General features: G+C 53.7%; 3 protein-coding genes across 3 annotated transcripts in view; 1 reads left to right on the top strand and 2 right to left on the bottom strand.

Moving 5' to 3' along the window:
- Window positions 1-128: 128 nt before the first annotated feature.
- On the bottom strand, window positions 129-6,395 carry CLN6 (CLN6 transmembrane ER protein). The gene is made up of 7 exons (XM_042824419.1): window positions 6,313-6,395; window positions 5,137-5,251; window positions 4,475-4,573; window positions 2,467-2,655; window positions 2,293-2,348; window positions 1,806-1,928; window positions 129-491 (listed from the first exon to the last, which is right to left on the bottom strand). The coding sequence occupies exons 1-7, from the start codon at window positions 6,393-6,395 to the stop codon at window positions 203-205; spliced, it is 954 nt and encodes a 317-aa protein (XP_042680353.1). The 3' UTR covers window positions 129-202.
- Window positions 6,396-8,626: 2,231 nt separating this feature from the next.
- FEM1B (fem-1 homolog B) lies at window positions 8,627-15,298 on the top strand. The gene is made up of 2 exons (XM_042824727.1): window positions 8,627-8,874; window positions 12,226-15,298. The coding sequence occupies exons 1-2, from the start codon at window positions 8,627-8,629 to the stop codon at window positions 13,859-13,861; spliced, it is 1,884 nt and encodes a 627-aa protein (XP_042680661.1). The 3' UTR covers window positions 13,862-15,298.
- Window positions 15,299-17,834: 2,536 nt separating this feature from the next.
- Window positions 17,835-26,139, bottom strand: part of ITGA11 (integrin subunit alpha 11) — a 32,041-nt gene continuing 23,736 nt past the window's right edge. The window contains exons 16-30 of the mRNA XM_042824360.1: window positions 25,577-25,743; window positions 24,863-25,005; window positions 23,782-23,892; window positions 23,087-23,172; window positions 22,316-22,523; window positions 21,569-21,667; window positions 20,649-20,725; window positions 20,165-20,254; window positions 19,543-19,633; window positions 19,348-19,461; window positions 19,019-19,105; window positions 18,781-18,891; window positions 18,581-18,676; window positions 18,212-18,325; window positions 17,835-17,919 (exon numbers count right to left, since the gene is read on the bottom strand). Coding sequence (XP_042680294.1) covers window positions 17,845-17,919; window positions 18,212-18,325; window positions 18,581-18,676; window positions 18,781-18,891; window positions 19,019-19,105; window positions 19,348-19,461; window positions 19,543-19,633; window positions 20,165-20,254; window positions 20,649-20,725; window positions 21,569-21,667; window positions 22,316-22,523; window positions 23,087-23,172; window positions 23,782-23,892; window positions 24,863-25,005; window positions 25,577-25,743 — 1,669 coding nt within the window. The 3' untranslated portion in view covers window positions 17,835-17,844. The remainder of the gene's footprint in view (window positions 17,920-18,211; window positions 18,326-18,580; window positions 18,677-18,780; window positions 18,892-19,018; window positions 19,106-19,347; window positions 19,462-19,542; window positions 19,634-20,164; window positions 20,255-20,648; window positions 20,726-21,568; window positions 21,668-22,315; window positions 22,524-23,086; window positions 23,173-23,781; window positions 23,893-24,862; window positions 25,006-25,576; window positions 25,744-26,139) is intronic.

The raw sequence follows: 26,139 nt of genomic DNA, 5'->3' as shown, positions 1-26,139 counted from the left end.
GCCAATCCCCCCCTGCAGCCCCCACCTCCAGCAGCTGAATATTGCAGGTGGGCTCCCAGCAAAGCCCCCCGGCTGACAGCATTCACCTTGCAGCCAATGTGGGGCAAAGGATTTATTTGAAACACCTCTACATTAGAAAAACTAGATTTTATTTTTTTTATTTATTTTTTTTTCCCTTTGATTCGCTCCCAAATATCAAAACCTATAAACTCTCCTTCGCCGCCTGGAGGTTGCTCATGTGCAGGGTGTAAAAAGCCCACGGCTCGGGGATGTAAATCACCCCGGGGTATTTCTTCCTGAGGGTTTTGTCGTTCCACAGCCACACCACCCACACAGCAATCAGAACCAAGGTGATGATGAACGAGTAGAAGAGGAAGAGCCCGTTGCTGTCCAACACCAGCCCTTTGCGCTTCTGGTGCATCACCAAAGCCATCATGGCGAAGAAAGTAAAGATGTAGAGGATGAAGATCTGCCCCTCGGTCACGAGGTACCTGCAAAGCAAAGCACCTCTAGCGTGCACCCCAAAACACGTGCTGGCAATGCAGTGTTGTCCAAAAGGTTTGTACTGACTGTAGGAGCCCATTGCAAGCACCCTACAATGTTCTTTCCCCATTAAAGCAGCTGTTTGGGTTGGTGTTCTCCCTGCTTGGCTCCAAATGGGATACATGGCACTTGTTGTCAGCCCAGAAATCCAGAGAAATGGCTGCGGGGAGTCCTGAAAGCTTAAGGAAAAGGTTGGGGAGGGGGGTGGGGAACAGAGCTCTCATACTTCCCTGGCTCTTGTTTGTGTCTATGGGAAATGGTGAGGATTTGGTCCTTGTCAATGGCAAATAGTGAGGATTTGGTCCTTGTCTACGAGAAATGGGAAGGATTCCCATTCAGGTCTTCCATGGGAGACCTGAGGAACTGTTACCCACGGCTTGTTACCCATTTGTTTTCTCCTGCACCACGCAGAACTGTGAGTGTAACTCAGGGTGCTGCACTCATCTGGGGGAGTGCAGAGAGGCAGCAAACTCATGGGGAGTGTTGGAAGCCAGGTATTGTTTGGGGTACCAGCCCCCAGGAGCCTGTAGGGTGGGGGCACCCATGGATGCCTCCCTGTAGGGAGCTGTGCTGAGGATTGGTCCGGTGCTGGTGGGTGGAACTGTGCTCAGTGCATCTTCAATTGTCTTCCTTGGAATGGCAGAGACTCGGCTGATGTATTTAAAGGCAGAGCAGCAGGGTAAGTGGGAACTGACCAAATCATCCTGATGATTTTGATGATCAAAAATTAATTTAGTGTATGAGAACAGCCTCAGCAGGGGTCAAAGCCACAGGCGCAGTCACTGACAATGAATGGGAAGTTGTTTGGCTGCCATTAGGGAAGTTGTCTGGGAAGAGGAGGCTAATGAATATGGGAAATAAATAAGACCTCTCTCAAAAGGCCATTTAGCCCTGCAGGATGTGTTGGTGTACATCCCTGTGCTCCAGGGAAAGCGGCACCAGGAGAATCCCAACGCCATGCAGATCTGTCTGCCCGCAGCACGGGGGGGGTGGGAGCTCGGGCTGCAGCTGTATGGACCCTGTGCTGGGATTGCTAAGGAACAGAAGAGTGGGAAAAGCACGGGATGCCAGCAGGTAGGGCTGGGACAGCTGTGCCAGTGGGGGGAGCGACACAGTGGGTGACCGAACACCTCAAATTGGGACAGGGACACGCAGTGCTGAAGTGATCCCAGCTCTCAAAGGTGATTTGATTGGATTTTCCAGCTTGGCACGGGAGCTGCAGCTCTGCCCTGGCACCCCCAGAGCCCCAGTGGGGTACTCACCAGTAATAGAGGCTGCTCGGCCCCGTCAGCAGCAGTGCAGATATTGGCATCCTGCTCTCATCCTCGTCGGGTGTGAAGCAGCCGGTGAAGTATATGAAGAGGATCAGGAAGAAGGGGATGTACCTGGGGGCAGAGGCAGCCTGGGGTGAGTTGGGGGCTCAGAGCCCTGTTTGGTGTCCGTCTCCCTCACTGTGACCATTCGTTAGTGTGATCATCTGAACAAATGAGCAGGGTGGTGGTGGTCATCGGTTTACATTTTTGGAGCAGATCTGTCAGTGAATCTGCAAAGAGGAGGGGGGAACAGTGCTGCTCTGCCGCTCCCCATGGCTGCACGTCCCCAAAGTGACGGGGATCAAAAAATGCTGGCAGAAATGGGCAGCGTTTGGAGGGAGAGATCCCTGCAAGCACCGCAGCGGAGTGCAGGGAGCAGCTCTGCCTCTCAGTGCATCGTTCTGAGCCCTCCAGATCAACCCTGCAAAGCGCTTACCACATCGAGTGACCCAAATACTCGTCGTAGTAATACAGCAGCTCAAAGGAATCAATCTGCAATGCAAGGGAACAGATTCAAAAGGGCAGAGAGGGCACGGCACGCTCCGGAATAAGAACAAGCAACGACGATGATGATGGTTTTTTAAGCCCTGATATAAAGAAGTGGCTTTACCAGCGTCTCTGGCTTCAGGTTCCTGATGATGGGGTTCTCCCTGACGGACAGGTGGTGCTGGTAGCCGCTGAAGATGAGGCGGTGGTTGACGGAGTCGCCCACCAGGTGGATGCTGGCGCCCATCACAAACGTGATGATGCTGACGTACACCATGGATCGTGGCAGCGTCTTTGGGGAGCGCTCAATGAGCTGCCAAAGGAGACACTGAGCAGTGAGGAGGGACAAAGCCATGCTGTGACAAATTCATCCCTCTCCCGCTTTGCAAAAGTCACCCCACGCCATGCAGGGACCTGCAGAAAAGCGCAGCCTGTGCAGCTTTCTGTTCCCTGCATGCGTTCCAACCCTTTTTGGGACGATAAATCACATTTTGGGGCACTCGCACCTGAGTCACCGCTCACACTGAGCCACGATTCCCAACCAGGACACCCAGCAATTCCTTCCCCAGACGTGATCAAAAGCATCGTTCACCAGCCTCAAAGCAGCAGCTGCCGGCTCGCCTCCCCTCGTGCTTCCAGCAGCCTTTCTGTGCCCTCCAGCGGTGAGAGGGACCTCCCGCACCGCTCCTCTGCGCCGCATCCCCGTACAGAGGGTCTGCAGGGGGCTCTGCTGGGTTGCTTGTTCTCCTTTCTTCCTGATGGAAGTGGAGCCCTCCCTCTCTTTCTGCTCCTGAAGTGGAGCGGAATGAGCCCTCCTTCATTTCAGCCCACCCGCTGTGGGCAGGGAAGCGTCGTCCCTCATAGCCTGGGGATGGGGAAGGTCTCAGAGCCCGCCAGGGGGAGATACGGCGGTGTTGGGACCCAGCAAGCCCCGCGCTGCCAAAGCAGCTTTGCAGCCCTTCGTCTGCACGAATGCAGAAAAGCTCCTTATTTGTATTTAATTCTGAGGCTTAACTTTCCCTCTCTCTAACCGCTGCCACTGTCACAGGGTTCGGGGAGGGGAGCCCCGGGCTCAGAGAGCTCCCATCTGGTGTAGGAAGAAGGACAGAGGTGTCCTTTAGGGCTACACGGGGTGACCACAGCAGCAAACTGTGTCCTATGGAGCACTGAGCTCCCAGAAGCTGGCTGTGCCACTCAGCACAGCTCACACTGAGTGTGAAAGTGCCCACAGCCCAACCAGGACAGGGACTGAGCTTCGCTTTCCAGCCCCAATGGAGTTCAATCACTCCCAAACTCAGGAGAGAATCATTTCCATCTCAGGACGTAATTCAGTTCCTGGCTAACGAAGGTTAAAATATATTTATAATTGCTTTTTGTATCTCCTCACTGCCAAGTGTTTCATAGGAAAAGATTCCCAGTGACAGGACAGTCCTTAACCTGAAAACGTAGCTGCAAGATCTGGTGGCTGGATGAATTTGAGCCACAGACGCAGCTCTAATGCTGAACAACAAGTGCAATTAAGCACTGAACGACTTGGGAAACCTGCTGCAGTTCCAGCTACCCCGTAAAGTCTGGGTGAGTGTTGTCTTAACAAAGAACTTCGGGTCGAAGAGCTTTGGTTCTGAACGTGGAGCTCAAGGGTGAAGCGGCGTGCTTTTACATGCAGGAGCAGGAGAACAAGTGAAGGGATTTCTCCTGGGCTCCAACTTCTGCAGCCTTCCCCTTGGATCAGAGCTTCTGTCAGAGGCTGAGCCATGTGGGTGCAGAATGCGGTCAGACCGGGTTTGTTCCAGCTGACTGCACACGGATGGGAAAGCAGCCTGACTCCCACGAGCTCACAGCCACCAAACTGCCTCAAAGCAGGAGAAAAAACCTCAAAAGCCCCACATCTGTGGCTTATGGCCGGTGGGTGGGGAATTGCTGGAAAAGTGAAAATAGTTTCCAGAGTGCAGAAAGGTGGGGAGGTGGTCGTGGGCTGCAAGGAGGTGGGCACTGCCTCAATCCTGAGCAGCCAGCATCCTCAGTTCCTTCTGCACTGCACAAGGAGGGCTCAGTGGTGGTTGGGGAGTGGTTTCACCTGAGAAGTGCCACTCGCCCCGCTTTTACAGCTGGCAGCGTTAAGAATGGTTTACCTTTAGCAGAAGAAACGGTGTTATAACATTGTAAGCCATGTGGAAATAATCTCCAGCACTCGGTTTGTTCAGGGGAAACCACTCCAGCGGCAGGATTATCTGAGGAGAGGGGGGAAAAGATGCATCAGTGCACACCTATGGCCCAGCTCGCCATTACCACACCTTGCTTTGGGAGCACTCACAGCCCCACACCTGCTTTGGGATGGGAACAGAGTAGAGCTCGGTTTGGAGCTTTGGCTGCTGGCCTGTGGTCTGGTGGCCAGCTCTGCGATGCTTCACACTGCTGTTAATAATGACAGTGGGGAGCTGCTCTTGTAGGGAGCATCCCTCTGGCACCATTGGGATACAGGAGCTAAAGGAACAGTGCGGTTGAATCTCAGCTGTGCATTCCTGCAGTGCTGAGAAAGCACTGAGAAACCCAACAGCAGTGATCTGTGCAAATGCGCTGTTCTGTTCAGGTGCCAGCACTAAAAAACCTCATTTTTAGGGCAAAGGCCCCGAAAAAACCTCCTGCCACATGCTATGTGGAGAGCAAGAGCCCCATGCTCAAGACATTCAGGCAAAGGGACGGGGATGAGCAGCAGAAGCATCACAGGTGTTATGAAAAAGTAAACCTACGGGGCTGGGGATGCACCAGCACTGCTCTGCCTCCCCCAGCTCACCATGGCGATGGGACGGCCGAAGTCCAGCACCCAGTTCTGCAGTGTGAAGTAGAACCAGAGGTCGAGGTGGAACGGGGAGGTCTTGGAGGTGTCCTCGTTCTTTGCTGCCCCATGCCTGGTAGGGACAGAAGGAGAAATCAGCGGGGATTGGGAAGGCAGGAGGAGGCTGCAGGGCTGCGTGCCCAGCCAGAGCCGGTGCTTTGCTGCTGGGTTGGGATCGGTAGTGTGTGTACAGAGCTGGGGCTCTGAGCAGAGGAGGAGGCAGCACGGAAAGCTAAAGCAGCAGGAATAAAAACCCACAGGTCTCTTATGAAGGCTCTCCCCGGCTGAGGTGGGAGCACGAAAGCAGGATGCAAAGCCCGAATGCTGAGTGAAGTGCAACTATTTTCAACTTCTGTGTGACAAAACAAAGCTCCCACCACGCTTCCAATGCTAAAAAAAAAAAAAAAAAGAAAAGAAAAGAAAAGAAAAGAAAAAGAAAGTGTCGAATGCTATGAAAGTACTCAACCTAAAAAAGTATCGAATGCAAGAAAGTATCCCTGCTCTGCCGTGCTCCAGCATGGGGATGGTCCGGCCACGCTGTCAGCTTCATCCTTTGCTCTCAGGCTCATCCCGCTCCCTGCCCCTGCAGAACGGCCCCACTGAGCCCATTCCTCCAGGCAGCCCCCCGGACTTCACCTGCCTATGGCAAGGGAATGCAGCTGCTTTAGGGCCAAGGTACCACGTGCTCTTCTGGGGTGCTGGGAGCAGAGCCCCGAGATGAGCACGGAGCTGTGGGATGGATGGTGGTACCCTGGAGGGTCGGGATGAGCCTGAGAGCCGTAGTTCCCTTAAGAAATTGCCATGAAGTCGGGGGCACCCAACCGCCAGGGATGCCCGGGAGCAGTGCAGCATCTCGGATGAGGAGGTGGTACCCGGCAGGAGCTGGGCCGGGGGGGCTGCGAGGGACCGGAGGGGTCCACATTGATCCAGGGGGCGGTCAGGGTGATGCGTGCAGGGAGGGAGCTGCGTGGAGCTGGGCATCCGATACAGCCACGATGGGCTGGGGCGGGGGGTCAGGAAGATGCGGGCAGGGGCGCTCCGGGTGATCCCAGGGATGGTGCCGGGAGCACTGGGCACGATGGGCCGCCTCCGTGTCCATATCCCCCCCACCCGCACCCTTCCCCTGCCGCTCACCTGCCCGCGTAGATCGGCCCGGAGGGCTGCGGGGAGCCCGGAGCCGCCGCCGGGAACGGCCGCCGCCGCGCCGAGCCCTGCATGCGCCTGCCCGGCCCGGCTCGGCTCGGCTCGGCACGGCGCGGTGCTGCTCTGCCCGGGCCCCGCCTCGGCGCTGGGGGAGGGCGGGCGGCTGCGCGGCTGCGGGCGGCGGGACGGGCGGAGGGAGCGGCCGGGGGGAGCCGGGGCTGCGGGTCGCCGGAGGGGCTGTAACGGGCTTCGTTATTGCGACTCTTCGTGTTTGTATTCTGTTCGTTTTCGTTATTGTTGCGTTCGTTGTTATTTTTGTTGCTTTTTGTCGTGATTGTTTTTAATTATTTCTTTCAAACGATGATCGTTACCGCCTCCATGATCCTCCTGTCCCCCATCTTTATGCACCCTGATACGGGAAGCAGCCGGCCAGCACGCTGCTGCTGCCTCTGCACGCAGTGCCCTGCAGGATGAGCGCCAGGGCTGAAATCCACCCCAAAACCGGGAGCAGGCATTGCTCTGTGGGCACAGCATCGCTCTCCTTCCTCCTCCAGCTATCAGAGCAGAGAGATAACGCACAGAAAACCCATCAAGCCTGCAATCGTCCCCTGTATTCCACGTAGAAATTTTAGGTGGCTCGTTTTATTTCCCCGTCCAAAGAGTGCTCAGATAATCCTTGCTATTTTTGAAATAGAGGAAGGACGGTGAGACAGTTTTTAACTCCTTACGTGCTCTTTAGAAATAAAACCCTATCGGTCCCAAAGTGCCATCACATGCACTGATTTGAGTCCTCACCTGGTGGAGGAAATGAGATTTGGAAGTGGGAAAAGGCTGACAGAGTGCAAATGCTGCCTCACACAATTGGCACAAAGGTGTAACCTGGTGAGTCAGGAGAACTGCCTGCGTTGGAAAAGACCTTAAAGATCGCAGAGTTCCAAACCTCCTGATGCTGTGCTGCCTTCTGTGTGCACGGCCCCAGTATGTGCTGCTGGGCTGGGACGACAGAGCTCTCTTTGCAGAGAATGAGACTGGAAGTGTTTGCAGGCTGTGCCACAGCTTGCATGATGATGACTTGTGGTCCTGACAGCACCGAGCACGGCAGGAGAGGCTGCGATGAGGCTGCAGAATGGACCTGGTTTCTCCCTTCGTGGCTGTTTGTGCATTGAGGAGCACGGCTTGTGTTGGGAATGCGAACACCCTGCAAGGCAGAGGGGATGGCGGAGGTAACGGAGAACTCCACTTACACTCACCATGAACTCTTCGTGTTGGGCACAGCTCGGGCTGCGTGAGGCTGATCCCCATTGACTGAACACCCCGACCCCTCTCCTTAGGGCTCCTTTTGGTGACTGCCCGCAGCACGGCCGGGCCGCACAGCCATGCATAATGCACGCTGCAGCCTACGCACAGCTCCGGTTGCATGGCTCTCCATTAATTCTTTATTGGGCTGATACCGAATCCCCTTCAGGACAATGGGGCGCAGCAGACGGGCTGCGGATCAGCATGGGCCGTCTGTCACTGTGCTCGTGGTGCCCTCACTCGTGCCAATGGGACCCCAGGCCGCAGGGGGAGCTCGGGGGATTTCGAGGCGTCTTGCTGAGGGCACAGTGGGGGGCGGCTCAGTGGGACGACACACCTGTGTGCGCCCTGTTGGGGATGGACTTGTAAAGCTGCTGGCAACTTTAAGCCACGCGTGACTTCAACCCAAACGCAGCACCAAGGGGCCAACCCCAAGGCCGGGTTGCCCTCGCTGAGAGGGCTGAGGGACGCCCAGCGACGGGCAGCGGCGCTGGGGTCAGGGGGAACGATGGAGTCCGCAACGCGGAACGTCTGTGCGCGGCTCCCTGTTTCCGGGTGGACAACGAGGGAGATCGCGCGGCTCTCACTTCCGGTTTCACTTCCGGAATCGGGGGCGGAGCGGCCGCGAGAGCCCCGTGCCCGGCGCGCGCTCCGTTGGGCCCTTCCGGCGACCCGTAGCGGCTGTCCGCTCTCCCGGCGCCCCCTCCCAGCCCACCCCGCGCCGCCTCGGGCTGAGGGTTCGCGTCCCGGCCGGGGGCGGCGGCGCCGGCGCCGGGATGGGTCGTGGGTGAGGAGGAGGAGGAGGAGGAGGTGGGCGCTGGGGCTGCCCCGCCTCGCCGCCGGGCCCGGGGGGCGGCTGGCCCCGAGAGGGCCGCATGTGCCCCCCGCCGGGCCCCGAGGCAGGACGGAGCGGGAGGCGGAGGGAGAAGCGGCCCCGGCGGCCGCGGGCAGGCCCGAGCAGGGCCGGCCGGGCCGGCGGGGCCGCAGCCGAGAGGAGGAGGAGGCGGCGATGGAGGGGCTGGCGGGGTACGTGTACAAAGCGGCGAGCGAGGGGCGAGTGCTGACCTTGGCCGCGTTGCTCCTCAACCGCTCCGAGAGCGACATCAAGTACCTGCTGGGATACGTCAGCCAGCACGGCGGGCAGCGCTCCACCCCGCTCATCATCGCCGCCCGCAACGGCCACACCAAGGTGGTCCGCCTGCTCCTCGAGCACTACCGCGTGCAGACCCAGCAGACCGGCACCGTGCGCTTTGATGGGTACGTAGGGCCGGCCGCCCGATGCCCGTGGCCTGGTATCGGGCATGGGGTTGGTGTTTGGATGGGGCCTGAGCTGCTGCTGGTCGCGGTGTATCTGAGCCCTGCCTTGGGCCCGGTGGTGGTTTGGCCGGGGCATGGTTATGGTGTGTGCACAGCCTGTCCTGGCTTTGTCATAAGGTGTCTTGGGCCTCACGTGGTTCTCTTGGAGCATTTTCGGGCCACAAAAGTGACCCAGGGGATGGGACGCCTCCCCTAAGAGAGAGCTGGGGCTGCTCAGTTTGGGGAAAAGAAGGCTCTGGGGGGAGCTGAGAGAGGCCTTTCAGCATCTGAGAAGGAAGGATGCAGACTCTTCTGTGTGGTCTCTGTGATAGGATAAGGGAAATGGTCTCAAGCTAGGAGAGAAGAGATTTTGGCTGGGTGTAAGCAAGAAAATTTGTTACGATAAGACTAGAGAGGCACTGGCACAGGCTGCCCTGAGAGGCGGTGGATGTCCCCTCCTTAGAGACACCCGAGGTCAGGCTGGAGGGGCTCTGGGCACTGATAGAGCTTAGGGTGTCTCTGCTCATTGCAGAGGAGTGGCAGCAGATGGCCTTCAAAGATTCCTTCCAACTCAGACAGTTCTATGATTCTGTGTTGATAGTCTGTCCTGGACGTGTTATGTTGTGCCCAGGGCCAGCACCAGGCTGTGGCTGCCTGCTTGGCATTACTCAGCTGGTGGCTGGGCTGTTGGGGTGGGCATGGCACTGCTGTCCCAGCCACCTGATGCGCCTTCACCACTTCAAGCTGAGATTGCAGGCAGGGTTTTTATTAGCCTGGTGGGCAGGTGACCCCATATGCATTCTGCACCAAAGCAGCTTTTCTGTGACATCAAGCATTCTGTGACAGGCCGCAAGTAGGATGAGAGTGGGGTGGTGCCACCTGCTTGTTCCAGGTGAGGCTTTTTCCATTCCAGCTCGGATAAGAAGCAGCTTCCTCACAGCTGGCACGGGGTAGTAGGGAGGAAAATGCGATGGTTTAGGACGGGCTGTGCTGAGGAACAAGGGCATTGCCCAGGAGCTGGGGTTCATGGTGCTGTGTGGCAGCAGGATGAATGCTTGTGGTTTGCTCCTCGTCTGGGGGGCGTGGCTGGCTGCAGAAAGCCTATTTCTAAATAGATTTTAGACTCTTAATAGCAGTGTTCTCTTCACAGCAAATGAGCAGCACATCCGTTCTGTTGGGTGTTGAAGTGGTTCTGCCTGTCCTCGTGTTCAACCTGCAGGCCATTGTGCTCCCACGTTCCTTTGCTTTGTTGTCACAAGCTTCATTACCTCTCTTGTTTTTAAAGTCTTTCCCAACTCTTGTCAAATAGTTGCCCATATGTCATTCTTAAAGCCAAGAATCGTGAAGGACCTTTTACCCTTTGAACAGCTCCAGGTTAAGCAGGTAGCTGGCTGTGTGCTGGCACAGAAAGGAGAGCTCCCATCAGATACTGAGAGGGATCGTCACCGTCCCCCTGTATCTCTCATCTGGCTCCTGCCTGATGAGCTGCAGAGATGTCTGTGCAGCTCCACCTAACCCAGGGGAAGGCTGACTTGCTTCTTGAATGCTGAATGAAGGGGGAGGAACTGGCTTCCCTGTGTGTGTGCTTTTTTATTCCTCTTTCAGCCCTCTTTTCACAAGTAAAAACTGGTTGAGAATACCTGCTGGCGTGAGTGTCTGTCCTTATTTTAGATAAAAGAAGGGCCTGTGTTGACAGAAAGTGATAGAAGGGCTGTTGTCTCCCTTGTGCTGCTGGATTTTCTCTCGTGCTGTGCATTGATGGGATGCTGATCTGCCTGCCAGAGCCTCTGCCTGATGCAGATTAAAGGAGGTGTTGTTTGACTTACAATGGGCACAGTGTGCCATCACCTCTCCCCTGGCCTCAGTAGGAGTCGCAGCCTGGTGAGAAGAAAGGCAGCATGTGATCCCAGATCATGCTTGGCATTATTTTCATTTTTGTGATAAGGTGGCCCAGAAACCCCCCTTGTTTGGGCTCCAAGCTTTTGACTCGTAAATATGGGCCTGTAGTGCATTAGTAAATTACCTTGTGTTCACTCACAGGGCCTACATCCTGATTTACTTCTGTTTTAATAGAAAAGTACTTTGATGTGGTTATGTATGTGCAAAATAAGGAACTTCTTACTGGGAACAAAGGTAGCCACATCTGTTATATAGACATCTCTGCGTGCCAGGGCTCTTAAGTGGCCTCTGAAGTGTTGTCTGGAGATGCTGGATTTACAAACAGGCAACCAGCTGCTTCTGCAGAGCTTTGTAGAATGATGAAAATTGCTGCTGAAGCTGAAAGTGAGCCGGTGTCTCCTGATATTTTAATTCTGAAAAACGTGACTGTGTGGACGTATGGAAATAATCAGATATTTCTCCCTGCTCTGTGATCCGGGCTGTGCCTCCAATGTCTATCGCCTGCAGGGCCAACTGTGCTCAAATGCTGCTTCAGAGATCGAGGGGAATGGAAAGGACATCAGCCCTTGTGTTTGTAGTCACAGAAGGTGCTGAAGATTTGGGGATGAAAATGGCTTAAGGAGCGGTGAGGCTTTGCTGGAGTTAACTGTCCCCACGTTTACGAGTGCCAGCAAGCTGTCTGCAGGGCTGTAATGCAAAGCAGAGCTCTGAAGCACTCCGGCTTAGAATAGCTTCCTCTTTAAAACTTTGTTATATTCCTCAAAGTCTGTTTTGTTTTGTTTTGTTTTGTTTTTAAATCTGATTGCTGGTCTGCTGTGCATTGTGGTGTCAAGGAATGGGCACAGCAGAAGGGGTGACAGAGAGCACCCCTGTTCTCTGTCAGGGGCAAGGAACAAGTGAAGTGCTATGAATTTCTTCAGGCAGCCTTGCTGCCAAATATATGCTGTAGTTACACTGTCAATCGTGCTTGAATTCAGAGTTTTGTTGCTGTTTTTGGTCAATATGTAAACTTAAAGATAAAACTTTATCTGTTTCTTTAATGAGTTTCTGGCACGAGGGATGAAAGGAATGGGAATTCCTGCCGCTGTTCTTCCGGAGACCTCCGCAGGCCGGGGCTGCAGCTTGCAGGTAGGATCTTCAAAGCAGCCCAGGAAGCGCTGCTGCAGAACGTGGCTCCACCCTTGGCTGCTTTGAAGTTTCCACTTCCAGCTCTTCTTCCTGCAGGAGGTCTCCTCGGTAGGTCTCTTGTTCTCTTCCTTTGGCTATCCCACTGAGTCTCTTCACCTTTAGAAACAGGGTGGCTATAAAGTGGTGAGGTGCGTGGTTTTTTTTTTCTCCTCAGCTGTCTTTAAAAGATGCATTTGAAAGAGCAGCCAAACGTTTAACTGCTTGTTGCTTGCTTTCTCTTTCCAGCTTTGTCATCGATGGGGCCACAGCCCTGTGGTGCGCGGCAGGAGCGGGGCACTTTGAGGTTGTCAAGTTGCTGGTCAGTCACGGAGCCAATGTGAATCACACTACGGTGACCAACTCGACTCCCCTGAGGGCCGCCTGTTTCGACGGCAGGTTGGACATCGTCAAGTACCTGGTGGAAAACAATGCCAACATCAGCATCGCCAACAAGTACGACAACACCTGCCTTATGATCGCAGCCTACAAGGGCCACACGGACGTGGTGAGGTATCTCCTCGAGCAGCATGCAGACCCCAATGCCAAAGCCCACTGCGGGGCCACGGCGCTGCACTTTGCGGCTGAGGCTGGCCACTTGGAGATAGTGAGGGAGTTGGTCAAGTGGAAGGCGGCGATGATGGTCAACGGCCACGGGATGACTCCGCTGAAAGTAGCAGCTGAGAGCTGCAAGGCAGATGTGGTGGAGCTGCTGCTGGCGCACGCCGGCTGCAACAGGAGAAGTCGGATCGAGGCGCTGGAGCTGCTGGGAGCCTCGTTTGCTAACGACAGGGAGAACTACGACATCATGAAGACTTACCACTACCTGTACTTAGCGATGCTGGAGAGGTACAGAGACAGCGAGGATATCATCGAGAAGGAAGTTCTTCCACCCATCGAAGCGTACGGGAACAGGACGGAATGCAGAACTCCTCAGGAATTAGAGTCCATCAGGCAGGACAGAGATGCCCTCCACATGGAAGGCCTCATTGTGCGTGAAAGAATTCTGGGCTCGGACAACATCGATGTCTCTCACCCCATTATTTACCGTGGGGCTGTTTATGCGGATAGCATGGAGTTCGAGCAGTGTATCAAGCTGTGGCTCCATGCCTTGCACCTGAGGCAAAAAGGCAACAGGAATACTCACAGGGACCTGCTGAGGTTTGCCCAGGTCTTTTCTCAGATGATACACTTAAACGAGCCGGTTAAAGCCAAGGACATCGAGAGTGTTCTGAGGTGCAACGTCTTGGAAATAGAACAAGGCATGTCCCGCATCAAAACCACCCAGGACGCTGACATCCACACAGCCATGGACAACTACGAATGCAATATTTTTACCTTCCTCTACTTGGTCTGCATCTCCACTAAGACCCAGTGCAGCGAAGAGGATCAGTCGCGCATCAACAAGCAGATCTACACCCTGATTCATCTCGACCCCAGGACGCGGGATGGCTCCAGCCTGCTGCATCACGCCGTCAATTCCAGCACTCCCGTGGACGACTTCCACACCAATGATGTCTGCAGCTTCCCGAATGCTCTCGTCACGAAGCTGCTGCTGGACTGCGGTGCTGATGTGAACGCTGTGGACAACGAGGGGAACAGTCCTCTCCACCTCATTGTCCAATACCACAGGCCCATCAGTGACTTCTTGACGTTGCATTCCATCATCATTAGCCTGGTGGAGGCCGGAGCCCACACAGACATGACAAATAAGCAGAAGAAAACTCCTCTGGATAAAAGTACCACGGGGGTGTCTGAAATACTCCTTAAAACTCAAATGAAGCTGAGTCTCAAGTGCCTGGCTGCCCGTGCGGTGCGGATCTATAACATCAGCTATCAGAACCAGATCCCCAGAACTCTGGAGGAGTTTGTGAAGTTTCACTAGGCTACACAAAACCTTTTGTGGTGGTGCTATCCCACGATGACATCGATTGCAGGCGACAGAACATGCGTGTATACATGGAGTTGTGTTTCTCTCTCGTTTTGGTTCCTTTGGATTCGGTCTGCAGCCTCTGTTCTCATGTGGATCCTGGGGGGGATAAAAGCCACGTGATTTTCCCATAGTCACACCTGGTGTTTGAGATTTTGGTCATTGCTTTTAATTAGAAAAATAATCATAATGTTTTCTCCCTTGTTTTCAGGGACAAAAGAAAAAGATTCCCCATGTAAGTGGTGCAGAATATTTTGTTCCAAATCTATCTCTCTGCTGGTGATGGCAGTTGAATGCTCTGAGTGGTTCCATACAAAGGCACCCCAGTGCCCCACTCACGCTGCTCCCAAGGTTTTAAAGTGTCTCCAAGTGAGGTAGGGGATGGAATTCCCTGGTCGTTACGTGGTTAATGTCTCAGCACACAGAGCAGCCCATTGCTCTTATACCTCACAGTCTTACAATGCCTTTCAGTTCATGCTGAAGATGTTGGTAACATCTTAAAAGCTTTTAATTTTCTTTTTAATGACTTTCTGAACAGCAGTTATCAACAGCTACAGAAGTAAGGGATGCTCTGTTAGGAAATACAGGTTCAAATTCAGATGTGGTCTGTTCCTCTCGTTAACAGTTGAAGTACCAAGCTCTTCATTGGCAATACTCTGGTAAGTGTTGAGTAGCTTCTGGAGAACGAACTGGCACGTTGGTCAAAGTGAACCAGCAGCATGGTTTCCTTTTATGCAGCTAAAAGTCCCTCACATGTAAAGGCCCTGCATGGGTACCTGGGGAATGGACAGGGTATCTGTGTCTGTGTGTGTCCCAGCATTTCAAACTGCTTTTCACTTGTTTTTGGGCGCTCAACACGCACCTTCCTCGGACTCAAAGTGTGTGGAGCTGCACTCTCAGATTCCAAATGCTGTATCTTCCTAACGGGGTCGTCGTCGCCAAAGAGAGTCTTCCTTCAGAGCGTGATTCTGCTTGAAACTGCTTCCTCCAACAAGCCAGGAGTCTGTGCCTCCCCCAGTTGGACTTTGTGAGAATTTTTTCATCATTTTTACTCCTTTCATTATGGAAATCTCTCTTAAAACTGATTTTTACGATGAACTCTCCTATCATAAGGTCTTCTATGGTAAGCAGCTGATTGTACAGTGGAACTGTTGCCTCAGACGGGGCTCGTCCTGGCTGGGAGCTGCAGATGCTGTGGCAGTACTGCGTCGCTGGTCTCACCGCCCCCTGGGAACTCTGCCATTTTAAAAGCAGCTTTTTAACCCTCAGATGATGAAAGAATGTTCTGTAGGTTTGTTTTTTTTTTTTAAACAATGATCCGGGTAGAACTCCAAGGCGAGATTATGGCACACGTTTCTATTTGTATGACAAATAAATAAACACTGAATGTGGGGTTGGTCTGCAGGGTGGTTTTTTTTTTGTGCAGCACCAGGAGGAAGAGCAGGGCTTAAGGTGGGTGGTACTGCTGGCGTTGGTGGTTGTGTCTCCTCCAAGGGCAAATTTAGAAATACATGGGCTTCTCAAACTGCCATCTTTGCTCTGCTGGAAACTACAGCCAACAGGGCGTGCACACCTTCATCTATGCACAGGTAACTGCTCACATCATAGCTACACAGAGCCATGTGTGCACACAGCTGTATAACCACAGCTTTAATGCAGATATCAACATGCAGACGTGTTAATATGCGTATTTGCATACAGATGTACGCAGTATGTAAGGCTGTCACTCACTTCCATACACATAAGACATATATTTACACACAGTTGATGTGTTGTGTGTAATGGTACATGTGTGTATGCACACACCATGCACATGTGTGCACAGGCATGTGGATGCACGTGTATACAAACATACACAGGTGTCCAAATCTGTGTGCACAGATGTATGGCATAATGCATGATCATACTTACATAGCACATGCTTACAGTGTGTTGTGTTAACATCCATCATGAAGGTGTACCTATAGCTACGTATGCACACAGCTTCTGCTCTGGGAAGTTTTGGTCACAGGGGAGTCTGTGCTTGGTATGGAGGATCATGATATGGGGGACCATGTCTATCCCACAGCTCTGTGTGTGTACATGTGTACACACTTTAGGTGTGTGTGTGTATGTGTGTATACACACATTATGTATGTGTACACATATACATATATCCACATAAATGCATAAAATATATAGAATGTGCTTATATACAAATACACATATGTGTGTACACATAAATATAGTCCATATGTATACATAATGCATTATAGGTATTGAGTGGACATACAGATATAAATATATGCTTATGTATATGTGCATACCTAAGTATATAGTGTGTGTGTGTATGTATATGTATGGAGGTATATGCATGCATATATATGTATATCTATTTTTATATATGTAAATAGATACATAAATGCTGTATGTAGATTATACATATATATATATGACAGAGAAATGCACGTACACTCCCTTGATAATGCACAGTCTCTGCTCTGAGCAGCATTTCCCAGAGCTGGAGGAGGCTTTTCTGTATGTATTTTGTGTACATAGGCATCTGTGGGTGTCTTTAGATGGGGGTGTGTTTGTGTATATATGTGTGTGTGTGTGTGTATACACATACATATAAGGAGTGTGTATCTATATGGGGTCTGTGTGTGTGTTTATGTACATATGGGGTGTGTATATAGTGTATAAATGGTGTGTGTATATATATATATGGAGGCATACATATTTATAGGCTGTGTATATATAGATGTGTGTGCATATATAGCTGTCTATGGGCTGTGTGTACACACATATATGTGTGGTGTTTGTGTGTGTGTACACATGTGTGTAGTTTATGAGTACACAGGTGTGGTTCTGTAAGTGTATGTGCATGCCTATGTACATTCATGTGTGTGTGTAAGCATACAGACGTCTGTGGATGGAAATTTATGTGTATCTATATGTTCTTCCCCACCTCTGCAGGCACTGCCTGGTGTGAGCAGTGGCTCCCATGCTTGACACAGCTCCAGTGCTGTGCAGAGCCCTGGGCCTGGGAGGAAATCCATGGGGAGAAGCAGCTCCCACCTCCCCCCAGTGGCACAGAACAGGAGAGGAGGCCTTCAGTTTTCACATACCCTATTTTTAATCCTTTAAAACAAAACAAAACACAAAACGAACAAACAAAAAACAAACAAACAAAAAATTAAAAAAAAAAACAACCAAAAACCACCCCAAAAACTTCTTTACCAACCGCCGTTACACGTTGGGCGGACGTAGCTTCCTTCCCCTCCGTTACCATTAACATCAGCATAAATAGATTCTGCTACGCCATAAAGGAAGAGCGTTGTCGAACAGCACTGACCCTCTGCTGGGTGCTGAGCACGGCCAGCCACCACTCTGCCCTAAGGTGCTTCGCTCTGCCACTGCTTGTGTTCAGTGCATCAAGGAGAAGGCAACTCCAATCCTCTGCCTGCCCCAGCGCTGCCCTGCGGACGGAGCCAAACTTTGGTCCTTCTGCCCCTTTTTTAGGGGAAGGGGTGGGACAGGTTGGGCCCTGGGGTTTGACACAGCTCCGTGATGGAAATTGGAAGGTATACGTATCTGAGAAGTAAGGAATGCGATCGAGGTGGTGCCCACGCAGGTGCTGCAGCCCCACGTTGTGTGCTGGGTCCGCTCCTGTTTGTCCCATCGGTGCTGCTGTAGGGGTGAGCTGTGCCCAAGGCAGGCTGAAGTTCCTCTCGCTGCGCTCCCCTCGGGCCACCAAACGGGGGGGTGGATGTACGGCGGCTTCTTTGCCACCTATCTTTGTGTTTTCTTTCGGGTTTTGGAGCTGTCGAGGAGATTTCACAACCCCCCCCACGGCGAGCACCCTCGTCCCGATGCACCCCCGGCTCTCCCAGCACCGAGAGGGGCGGTGGGCGCTGCGCCCAGGAGGCAGCGAGAGGCCCCCCAACCCCCCGCCAGCATCACTCCAGCACTGCTGCGCTCCGCTGCTCCTCCTCCGCCTCCCGCCGGCGGCTGCCGCTCTGAAAAAAGCCGAGCTGTAGGGATCAGAGAGAAGAGAAAAACCCCAGCATCACTCGGGCTGGCTGCGTGGGAACGCCTCTCTTTTAAAGGGATGTCGTCAGGCGGTTGAAGCCTGGAACGTGAACACAATGGATGTGGGGGAAAAAAAAAGAGAGAGATGCTGTTGTGATGCCCAATAGAGGCACCCTTGGTGCGAAGTTGCATTTTTTTTTCCTCAGCAGCCACATGAGAGGTGGGTGCTGTAGGCACAGAGCCACGAGTCTCCCTAGCACACCTCCCCTCCTCCCCCCGCAGGGCACTGCTCACCTTCCAGAGCACCAGAACCAGGAGTGCCAGCAGCAGGAGCCCCCCCAGCGTGCTGCCCAGGATGATCCAGATGGGGATCTGCCACTCCTCTGGCTTGGAGATTTCGAACGTTATCTGGAAGGCAAAGAGCACGGAGATAGATATGCCAGTTTGGGGTGCAGGAATGAGCAATGGAGGTGATGCTGCGGAATGCTGGAGCCAGTGGGTACCCCATGTGGGTTGCCTGGAGCTGTTGTGTGCCCAGCATGGGTTACTCCAGCCCTTCTGCCAGCCACCACCATGCTTTTTCAGCAAGATCAGAACAATCCCAAAGCCATGGGGTTTCATAGGGTTGTCCCACCCTGATGCGTTTCCCAGCCCAGGGCTCACCTGGCGGCTGGGATCCTCCTCACGGAACACAAAGGGGCTCCCAAAATGTCGCTGGAGGGCAGCATTGGTGGTCAGCTTCAGTGACTTGAACTTCAGCTGCACAAAGAGAGGCTGGAGCTGAGCACCGGCCATGGGGCTGGAGAGCTGCGCCCCAGGGGGTGTCCCCTGCGGCCCCAGGGCTTTGCCTTTAGAGGACTTACTGCTTTCAGTGATTTCATCCACAGATTGCCACGCAGGTGGAGGTTCATCTCCTCATTGGGGGCCAATTTCACATTGCAGTCGATGGAAATGATGTCGGAGTTGCTGTGGTTCTGCAAAGGGGGAGTTGGTGGATCGGGAGCATCAACCCTGCACGCTCTGTGCCCTAACTGTGTCACTGAGCAGGGACAGCCCCAGGGTTCCCCATGCCAGGGTTCCTCTGCAGGGCTCAGTGCCTACCAGGAGCGGGGTGCGGGTCAGGTCCTCCTCATTCGGTGTGTGGCGGTAGTCGGTGTTATTCCCCCCGATGTTGCAGGTTGTGTTCTCCTGTGGGAAAAGGAAATGGAGATGGAGATGTGCTGGTGCCACCTCATTGCACCCTGGTGGGAACGGTGGACCTGACACTGCCCTGTCACTCAGAGCTGTCACTGCTGCACCGTGGCCTGCAGTGGTGACATCAGAGTGACCGTGATGTGATGCATGACGTGGGGCCATCCACCATGGCGCATCTCCATCCTCACCTCCAAACCCAACGCCAAGGTGTTTCACCAGGATGGACCCCTCCCTACCTGGTCCACCAGGAACTCGGTGAGGAGCAGGAGGCGGTTGCCAGCCCTGGTGGCCACGGGGACGGTGAGTTTGATGGTCACCCCCTCCACGGGGAAGAAGCCCAGGTTCTGCAGCTGAAGGGACAAAGGGTAGGGATGAGGGATGGGAGGTGAGCAGGGCGGTGACACGGGGGTGGGATGCAGTCAATTCTTTACCTTGAAGATGCAGTGAAAGGGGGGACCGATGCTGTCATATCTCTCCAGGGAGCTGTTGGATCTGATCTCGTAGTAGTCCAGGCTGGATGTCCTGTGGTGACAGAGGGGGACAGAGAATGCTCACATTAACTGTCAGTAATGAAGTGGATTTATTTTCACTGCCCCAGAGCCTCTAGTGTTTAAAAAAAAAAAGTGACTGAAGGTCTAGAAAACCTTCCTGGAATCACAGCAAGCAGTGCCAGAGAATGTGCTGCTTGAGTCCACATTTCATCCTGCAATCAGGTTAATAAATTATCAGATGTGCCTTCACTCCCTCCTTGCTTTGGACAGAGGACACACTCTGCTCTAGCAGATGCCCAAAGCTTTCCATGCACACTCTTTTGCTTGGAGAGGTGACTGCAAACCACGCAGCTGCCAGCCTAGGTGCAGCTTTACAGCCTCAGCACAGGCTGTGGACACATGCTAGGAACATTATTACCTACAGAAAGCTGTTTTTTTTTCCCCCCTATGAATAATTGCATTTAACACAACACAGCTCCCTCCTTGCTTCTCACTGCTGATTTTCCAAGCACGGCACCAAGCAGCGATGCAGAGCCCCGCTCTGTATCCCCCTGCCCCACACCTGGTGAACAGCAGGTCGGCCTCATACTTCAGCTGGAAGTTGAGGTGGGCAACATTGTCCTCTTTGGTGCTCTCCTTCTCCTCGCTGTCACTGAAAGACCAGCAAAACACAACGTGAGCAGCTCCTGGGTATTTTTGTTGCAGTGTGGGGTGCAGGAGTGCGATGGCAAAGGGTCCACTTCTGCTTTACAGCCAGAGCACAGAGAGAAGCAGTTCTACTGCAGAGCTGTCATCAGCCTGAGGCCAAAACTGTGAGGTGTTTGGTGGAAGGTTGCACATGGACAGCAGCAGAGCAGCCCCGTGGGCACTGAGCAGGGGAACACACAGCAATGGTGTTTCCATGCAGTTCTTCCCCACCTGGATGCAGCAAGCACAGCACTGAGCAAAGCACCGCAGGGCCCCTCCCCACCCACCCCCCCAGCATAGAGCTGCAGGCAGAAGGGGAGCGATGCTGCAGCCAGCAAGGGGGTGCAGCTAGCATTAACCTGTTGGCAACCAGGTAGATCTCCATGCTTTGCAGGAAAACTGACTTGCTGAACTCAAAATCCAGGCGAAAAGCCACCTGTGGGTATTGGGAGAAAGCGTTACATGGGAAAAACCTCTTGCACCACTTGGGAGATGCTGCAGGGCACTGCGCAGAGACCCATCTTCCCAGCAGGAAAGGAGGTCGTGCTGGGGACGTGCAGGATTTGCTCCCTTCTTCTGATGTGCTGCATTTTCCTCTCTGAGGCCGGAAAACAAAGCAGCCCCTCAGGAAAGGGCACTGCTGGGGGGAGCAGTGCAGGGCTGCAGTGCACATCTGCAGTATGGGGTCGGCCGGTGGGGCTGGGAGCCAATGGCAATAACATGTGATGTGTGTCACATCTGTGAGCGCCATGGCGATGACCTCAAGCTGTCTGGGACCGCACAGCTGATTATGATATTAAAGCTCCTGCTGCTCGCCGGCCAAATTTCCATCTCCAGCTTTGTCTTTGTCTTGGCAGGACAGGGGCTACCTGATGCCATGCAGATGCGTTCTCAGCCCTTGGAGGTCATGGGGAGCTTCTCCCTGCTCGCTCCCTGCCTCAAGCATCCAAAACGCCCTTTTGGGAGCTGTCAAGGTGCCTGGCGTTCTCCTGTCACTTCCAGGCTTTGACACGGTGCAGCTTTGGCCAGATTTGGGGGCCGGGAAGGTTTTATGGAGGGCAGCTCAGTGAGGTGCTGCTGTGGGAGCAGGCAGGGAGCTGATTGCTCTTGGTTAATTTGAGGCAGGAAAACGCATGGTGGAAAGTGAAAGTGGGAAAGTTGGCACCTTGTCTCGGAAATAGAATCGCGATTGTGTTTGAGCTGCAGAGCCCACAGCTGGCTTTGGGGTTGGGCATACCTGGCCCCCCGAACCAAAGGTTTCTTGAGGGGATGGCATTACCTTGGCTTTGGCACGGAAAAAGGGGTAGCTCACATTGCAGACCCTCTTGTTGGGGTGCTTCTCTTCGGTCGCACAGTCGATGTTGATGTCTGTGTCATCCTGAAATGGAATGCAAGGCAGTTGTGACACTGGGTTTGGCTGCGGGCACCACCTCATGGCCATGCTCCTCATGAAGTGGGCAAACATCCCTCATGAGAGAGACATTTAACAAACGGGCAAGGAAAAGCCTCCCCATGCACCACTGCAGGGGCAGCCCCCCCATACGGCTCCTGGAGAGCAGCATTTCCAACAAGCCCGTCAGCTTTCCCATCTAAATCCTCTTCCAAAGCTTAACTACAGTGCTGAATGAATGAAACTGATTGTTCTTGGCACCGTATTCAAGATTTTTCTATGCTTCCCTGTGAACTCTGATCATCAGGAGATGCTGTCCTGCACACTGACCAGATGAGAAGTAATTGTTAATCAGCTCAGCTCAAGGATTGGGTCCCTGCTGCCCAAACACCTCCAGCTCTTTGGGAAGCTCCAAGCCTCCAACAGCCCCCACACCTCTGTCAGCAATCTGCTTATTTCTGAGCCGTGGCAGCCAGGTGCCCACAAACAGAGCAACCTTTTGATAACCTCGCTTGAAATGAAAAACACTGTTGTATTTCCAAAACAAGGAGCTAAAGCAGCAACAAACACTGAAGAGCTAAACATACAGGACGCAGGGCACCCTTCTCCCAACCACCGGAGCTCAAAGCAGCGCACCTTGGGGACGAGGCTGGCGAACTGCAGGTTCCTGGAGAAGGAGATGTTGAGCACAGTGCTGTAGGCGTTCTCACCACGGTTCTCCAGCACTGCCTCCACAGCCACCCTCCTGCGGGTGCTCTCAATGATGAAGACTGAAGTGTCGAAGGAGAGGCTGAAGGCAGAGCAGGCGGGCGCTGCACGGCGCAGGGCTCTGCTGCAGAACTCCCTGTAGGGCAGGGGCAGGATGTAAATCCCATGGCATCACTATCTCACATCCCTGGGTGTTGGTTTCTTTTTTTCTTTGCAGGAGCAAGCGAAGCCCTGCAGCCTTGCTGGGGGACGTGAAGGAACACGTCTGTTCCAACATACAACCTCAAAAGTGATTTTCTCAACAGATGTCACCTCTTTACCACCATGAGCTCAGCACAGAACCCACTGCCACCCACGTGAGGAGAGACCCAAGCCCCCCAAGATGACCTTTCAAAGCTCTTTAAGGGATCAGACATAGCATATAATTATTTCTGCTGTGTGAGTCAAGCCTGGCATTTATCCCCCTGTTATTTTCTGATTTGTCTCTGGGGCCCCATCACCATGGCATCAGATAGGAGTTGTTTGGAAATACACCAATCCATTCCCAGCTGAGAGTAGAGATGCTCGGAGTGGAGCAGGACTGCTCTGTGCTCTGCCAGCCCCATGTCACCCATATTGGGAGCATCCAGGTGCTCGGTGTGGGACCTGCACTGCAGCTGGGGTTGGGTTGGTGAGCCAGCCCTGGCATGGCCAACTCACATGGCACTGGGCACATCACTTTGGGCATCCAGGACCAGGTCAGGGACACAGTGCTCATCCTCGTTGCATCCGTTCCAGAAAGGGACCTGGTGGGGACAGCAAGAACAGACCACTGATTGTTTTGCCCTGGAGAGCATCAGGCTGTGCTGACCACAGGAGGGATTGGGGTGGCTGCCCCAGGGTAAGGCAGCATAGGCTTCCTTTGGGGATAAGCCCACTGACCACACTGACTGCTAAATTAGACTTTCAGTTCCAACTGCAGACACCAAAGTCCTCGACAGTCACCAGTCCCACCAAGCTCCAGTACTGCTGGGCAAGACTAACCGTGCCTGGTATGCATGCACCCTCCTGCAGCTAAGCTCCCAGGGGTAACATCTGCTTAAAACCAGGGCTATCATGGATGCACACCCCCACAGTGCAGCATCTCCAGCCAGAACTCCCAAATCCCATGGCAAAATTCCCTAGTAATAAGTAATAGAAACACTGAGCATGTGGCGCTTTGACAGGGTGCCATTGCTGGGTGGATTTTCATAGAATCATAGAAGTATTTGAGTTAGAAGGGACCTTTAGAGGCCATCTAGTCCAACTCCCCTGCAAGGAACAGGGACACCTCGCAGCAGACAGCAAGGATTCCTTGCCCACAGCATTTCAGCCACCCCACTAAGTGATGCCCTGCGTGAGGATGCTGCACGTACCGAGACCCGGAGCGAGGTGGGCCAGCCATCATCCAGCACAGGGCCACTCTCAGGATGTTCCAGCTCGTAGTCAATGGAGAATGCTACTGGTTTCACATAGTCAGCTGTGTCCTGCAGCAGGCAGAAAGCAATGTTGGGGAGACAGCCCACTGCTTGTGGTGGCACGGGTGGTTATTGTATGAAACAAGAATTTGCAATACAGTGTCCTTTGTGCATCATCCTCCCACTCCAGCTAACCCTCACCTAGGAACAGGGACACTGCAAGCCCTGTTGTGCTGAGCAGCACCCACCCATGTGGATATCCAGTGGTGCAGGTAGGGGCTGATCCTGGGCATTTCACACACCAGAGCTGCCCTGGGGTCCATCCCTGGAGCTCATCCAGGTGGTAACAGCACACACATTGCTGCACCTCCATAAATTCCCCCCATGCCATGCCCCAAACACATGATGTGCACGAGGCTGCTTCAAAGCGTGATGCCTCTGGAGCTAAATCCCAATCTCCATCTCTAAGCTCCATCCCCAGAACCAAAAATTTCCCAGAAGTTCGTGGCAGTTCAGGCTGAGGTTTGGGGACAGGCCAGTCTGGCAGCCTCCTTGGCCTCCAAAGAATTCTCATCATTTGCTAAGAATGTTTGAGTTTGGCCAGATTTGTGCATCAGCTGCTCCCCACACACGACATCAAGGATATTGCCGGCTCCTGTGCTTGGGGAGGAGACCACAAGGTTTGGGATGCAGCAGATAGTAGCAGCAGGGGCTGAATGACTTCCAGTGGGAAAAAGTGAACTTGCATTGACTTTGGAGTGGGAGAACCACCCTGATCCAGGCACGGAGTGCATTTCATCCCCAAGAGCAAGCTGGAATGCAACGCAGCTCCATGGCTGTGACCCATCCTTGGTGACATCAAACCCAGCGCAAATAAATCCAGGCTCAGCAACCAGGCTCCTTCCCAGCCACACAGAGCCCTCAGCCATCGCCCTACGGATGCATGCTGCTGCATCGGTGCTCTGCACAAAGGGGAGAGCATCGTCCCTCCTGCAGATGCAGCCCTGCAGCAGCAGGACCCCAGCACAGCCCCACTCACCAGCACATGGAAGCGCAGCGTCTCACAGTGCTCCTGCCCTGCTGGCAGCACCAGAGCCTGCTGTGCGTGCCGCTCACCGCTCTCATCCAGCAGTGCCCGCGGGGCGTACCGCCGCTCGTCGATGGCCGCCTCGTACCTCAGCGCTGCAACAAAAGCATGCAGGATATCCGAATACTTAGCTCACATACTGACACCTTGGCCTGTAACTGCTGTGGAGGTGCTGCTGCCCAGGTGTGCTGTGCTCTCCCAGGTACACTGCAGCAAAGCAACTGAGTGTTCTCAAGTGGTGCCAAGCAGGACAACTCCACACCCGGTGCGTGGGGAAGCCGAGAGTTGGTGGCACGTGAGCTTTGCTCAGGGCCAACTTTTTCCCAATCTGGAGCACCCTTTGAGAGCATTTGTTGCCAGCTTTGGGGCTGAGCTGCTCTCACCCCCACTGAATCCCAGGCGCTGGAGTGTATGTGGGGTCACAGCACCGCGCGGTGCTTTCAAAGCAGAGCGCTCATCAGTAAAGCTGCTCCGAGCTGATCGGAAGTGTGAACATCTGGAGTGCAGATGTGTCCTGCTGCTGCAGCACAGAGCAAGGGGAGCTCTGTGGGACCACGCACGTCCCATTGTCCTGTTGGCTGCAAAGCAGTGGGGCAGCTGTGTCCAGGGGCAGAGGTGAACCGGGAGCTCCCTAAGGAGCACGTGAGGGTTCTGCCTACTGCTTACCCACGCTGGCTGTCTGGAAGTGTGCTGAGAGGAAGATGGCAGTGAAGCAGACGAAGGCTGTCATGCAGGTGGCATCCTTCCCATTGCGCTTACAGTCCTTGGTGAAGATGTTAATCTTGGGAGGCTCGAAGCGGATACTGGCATTGATCTGGACAACGCTGCGGGACCTGAGGGGCGAGTAAGTTGCTGCAGCATGGAACACCTGTGCATGACCACAGCATCCTACAGAAAGCCCAGATCTCTAGATTCACCTTTTCACACTTTTTTCTCAACATCGAGAAGACCCAAGGCAGCGTGCAGACCTGCTCTCAGCTCAGCTGTGTAGCTTTGGAAGCATAGGGTCTCCTCTACGCAGGTAGAGGAGGTGAACACCCCCTGCTTATGAGCGTGAGAGCAGGACTTGGTGCCTTGCATGCACACTAGTGCTTCTGCAGCATCAGGGGTGTGCAGGTAAAGCGTTTCCACTGGGGCAGCTACCTGTATCCTAACAGCCCCAAGGAACCTCCCAAGTGTTAATCAATGTTTGAAATTATTGTTGTCTTATTAAATAAGAGTAGGAAGAG

Source organism: Centrocercus urophasianus, unplaced genomic scaffold, assembly GCF_019232065.1.
Source record: "Centrocercus urophasianus isolate 14NV4802_14NV808 unplaced genomic scaffold, USGS_Curo_1.0 seq_23, whole genome shotgun sequence".
NCBI lineage: Eukaryota > Metazoa > Chordata > Aves > Galliformes > Phasianidae > Centrocercus > Centrocercus urophasianus.
This window is presented reverse-complemented; position numbering and strand designations above follow the sequence as displayed.

Coding starts and splice junctions, on each gene's coding strand:
- CLN6 (XM_042824419.1), bottom strand. CDS start 6,395: ATGCAGGGCTCGGCGCGGCGGCGGCCGTTCCCGGCGGCGGCTCCGGGC. Junction 4,574..5,136: donor TCGGCCGTCCCATCGCCATG/GTGAGCTGGGGG, acceptor CCCTCTCCTCAG/ATAATCCTGCCGCTGGAGTG. Junction 2,656..4,474: donor CACCGTTTCTTCTGCTAAAG/GTAAACCATTCT, acceptor CTCCTTTGGCAG/CTCATTGAGCGCTCCCCAAA.
- FEM1B (XM_042824727.1), top strand. CDS start 8,627: ATGGAGGGGCTGGCGGGGTACGTGTACAAAGCGGCGAGCGAGGGGCGA. Junction 8,875..12,225: donor GGCACCGTGCGCTTTGATGG/GTACGTAGGGCC, acceptor TTCTCTTTCCAG/CTTTGTCATCGATGGGGCCA.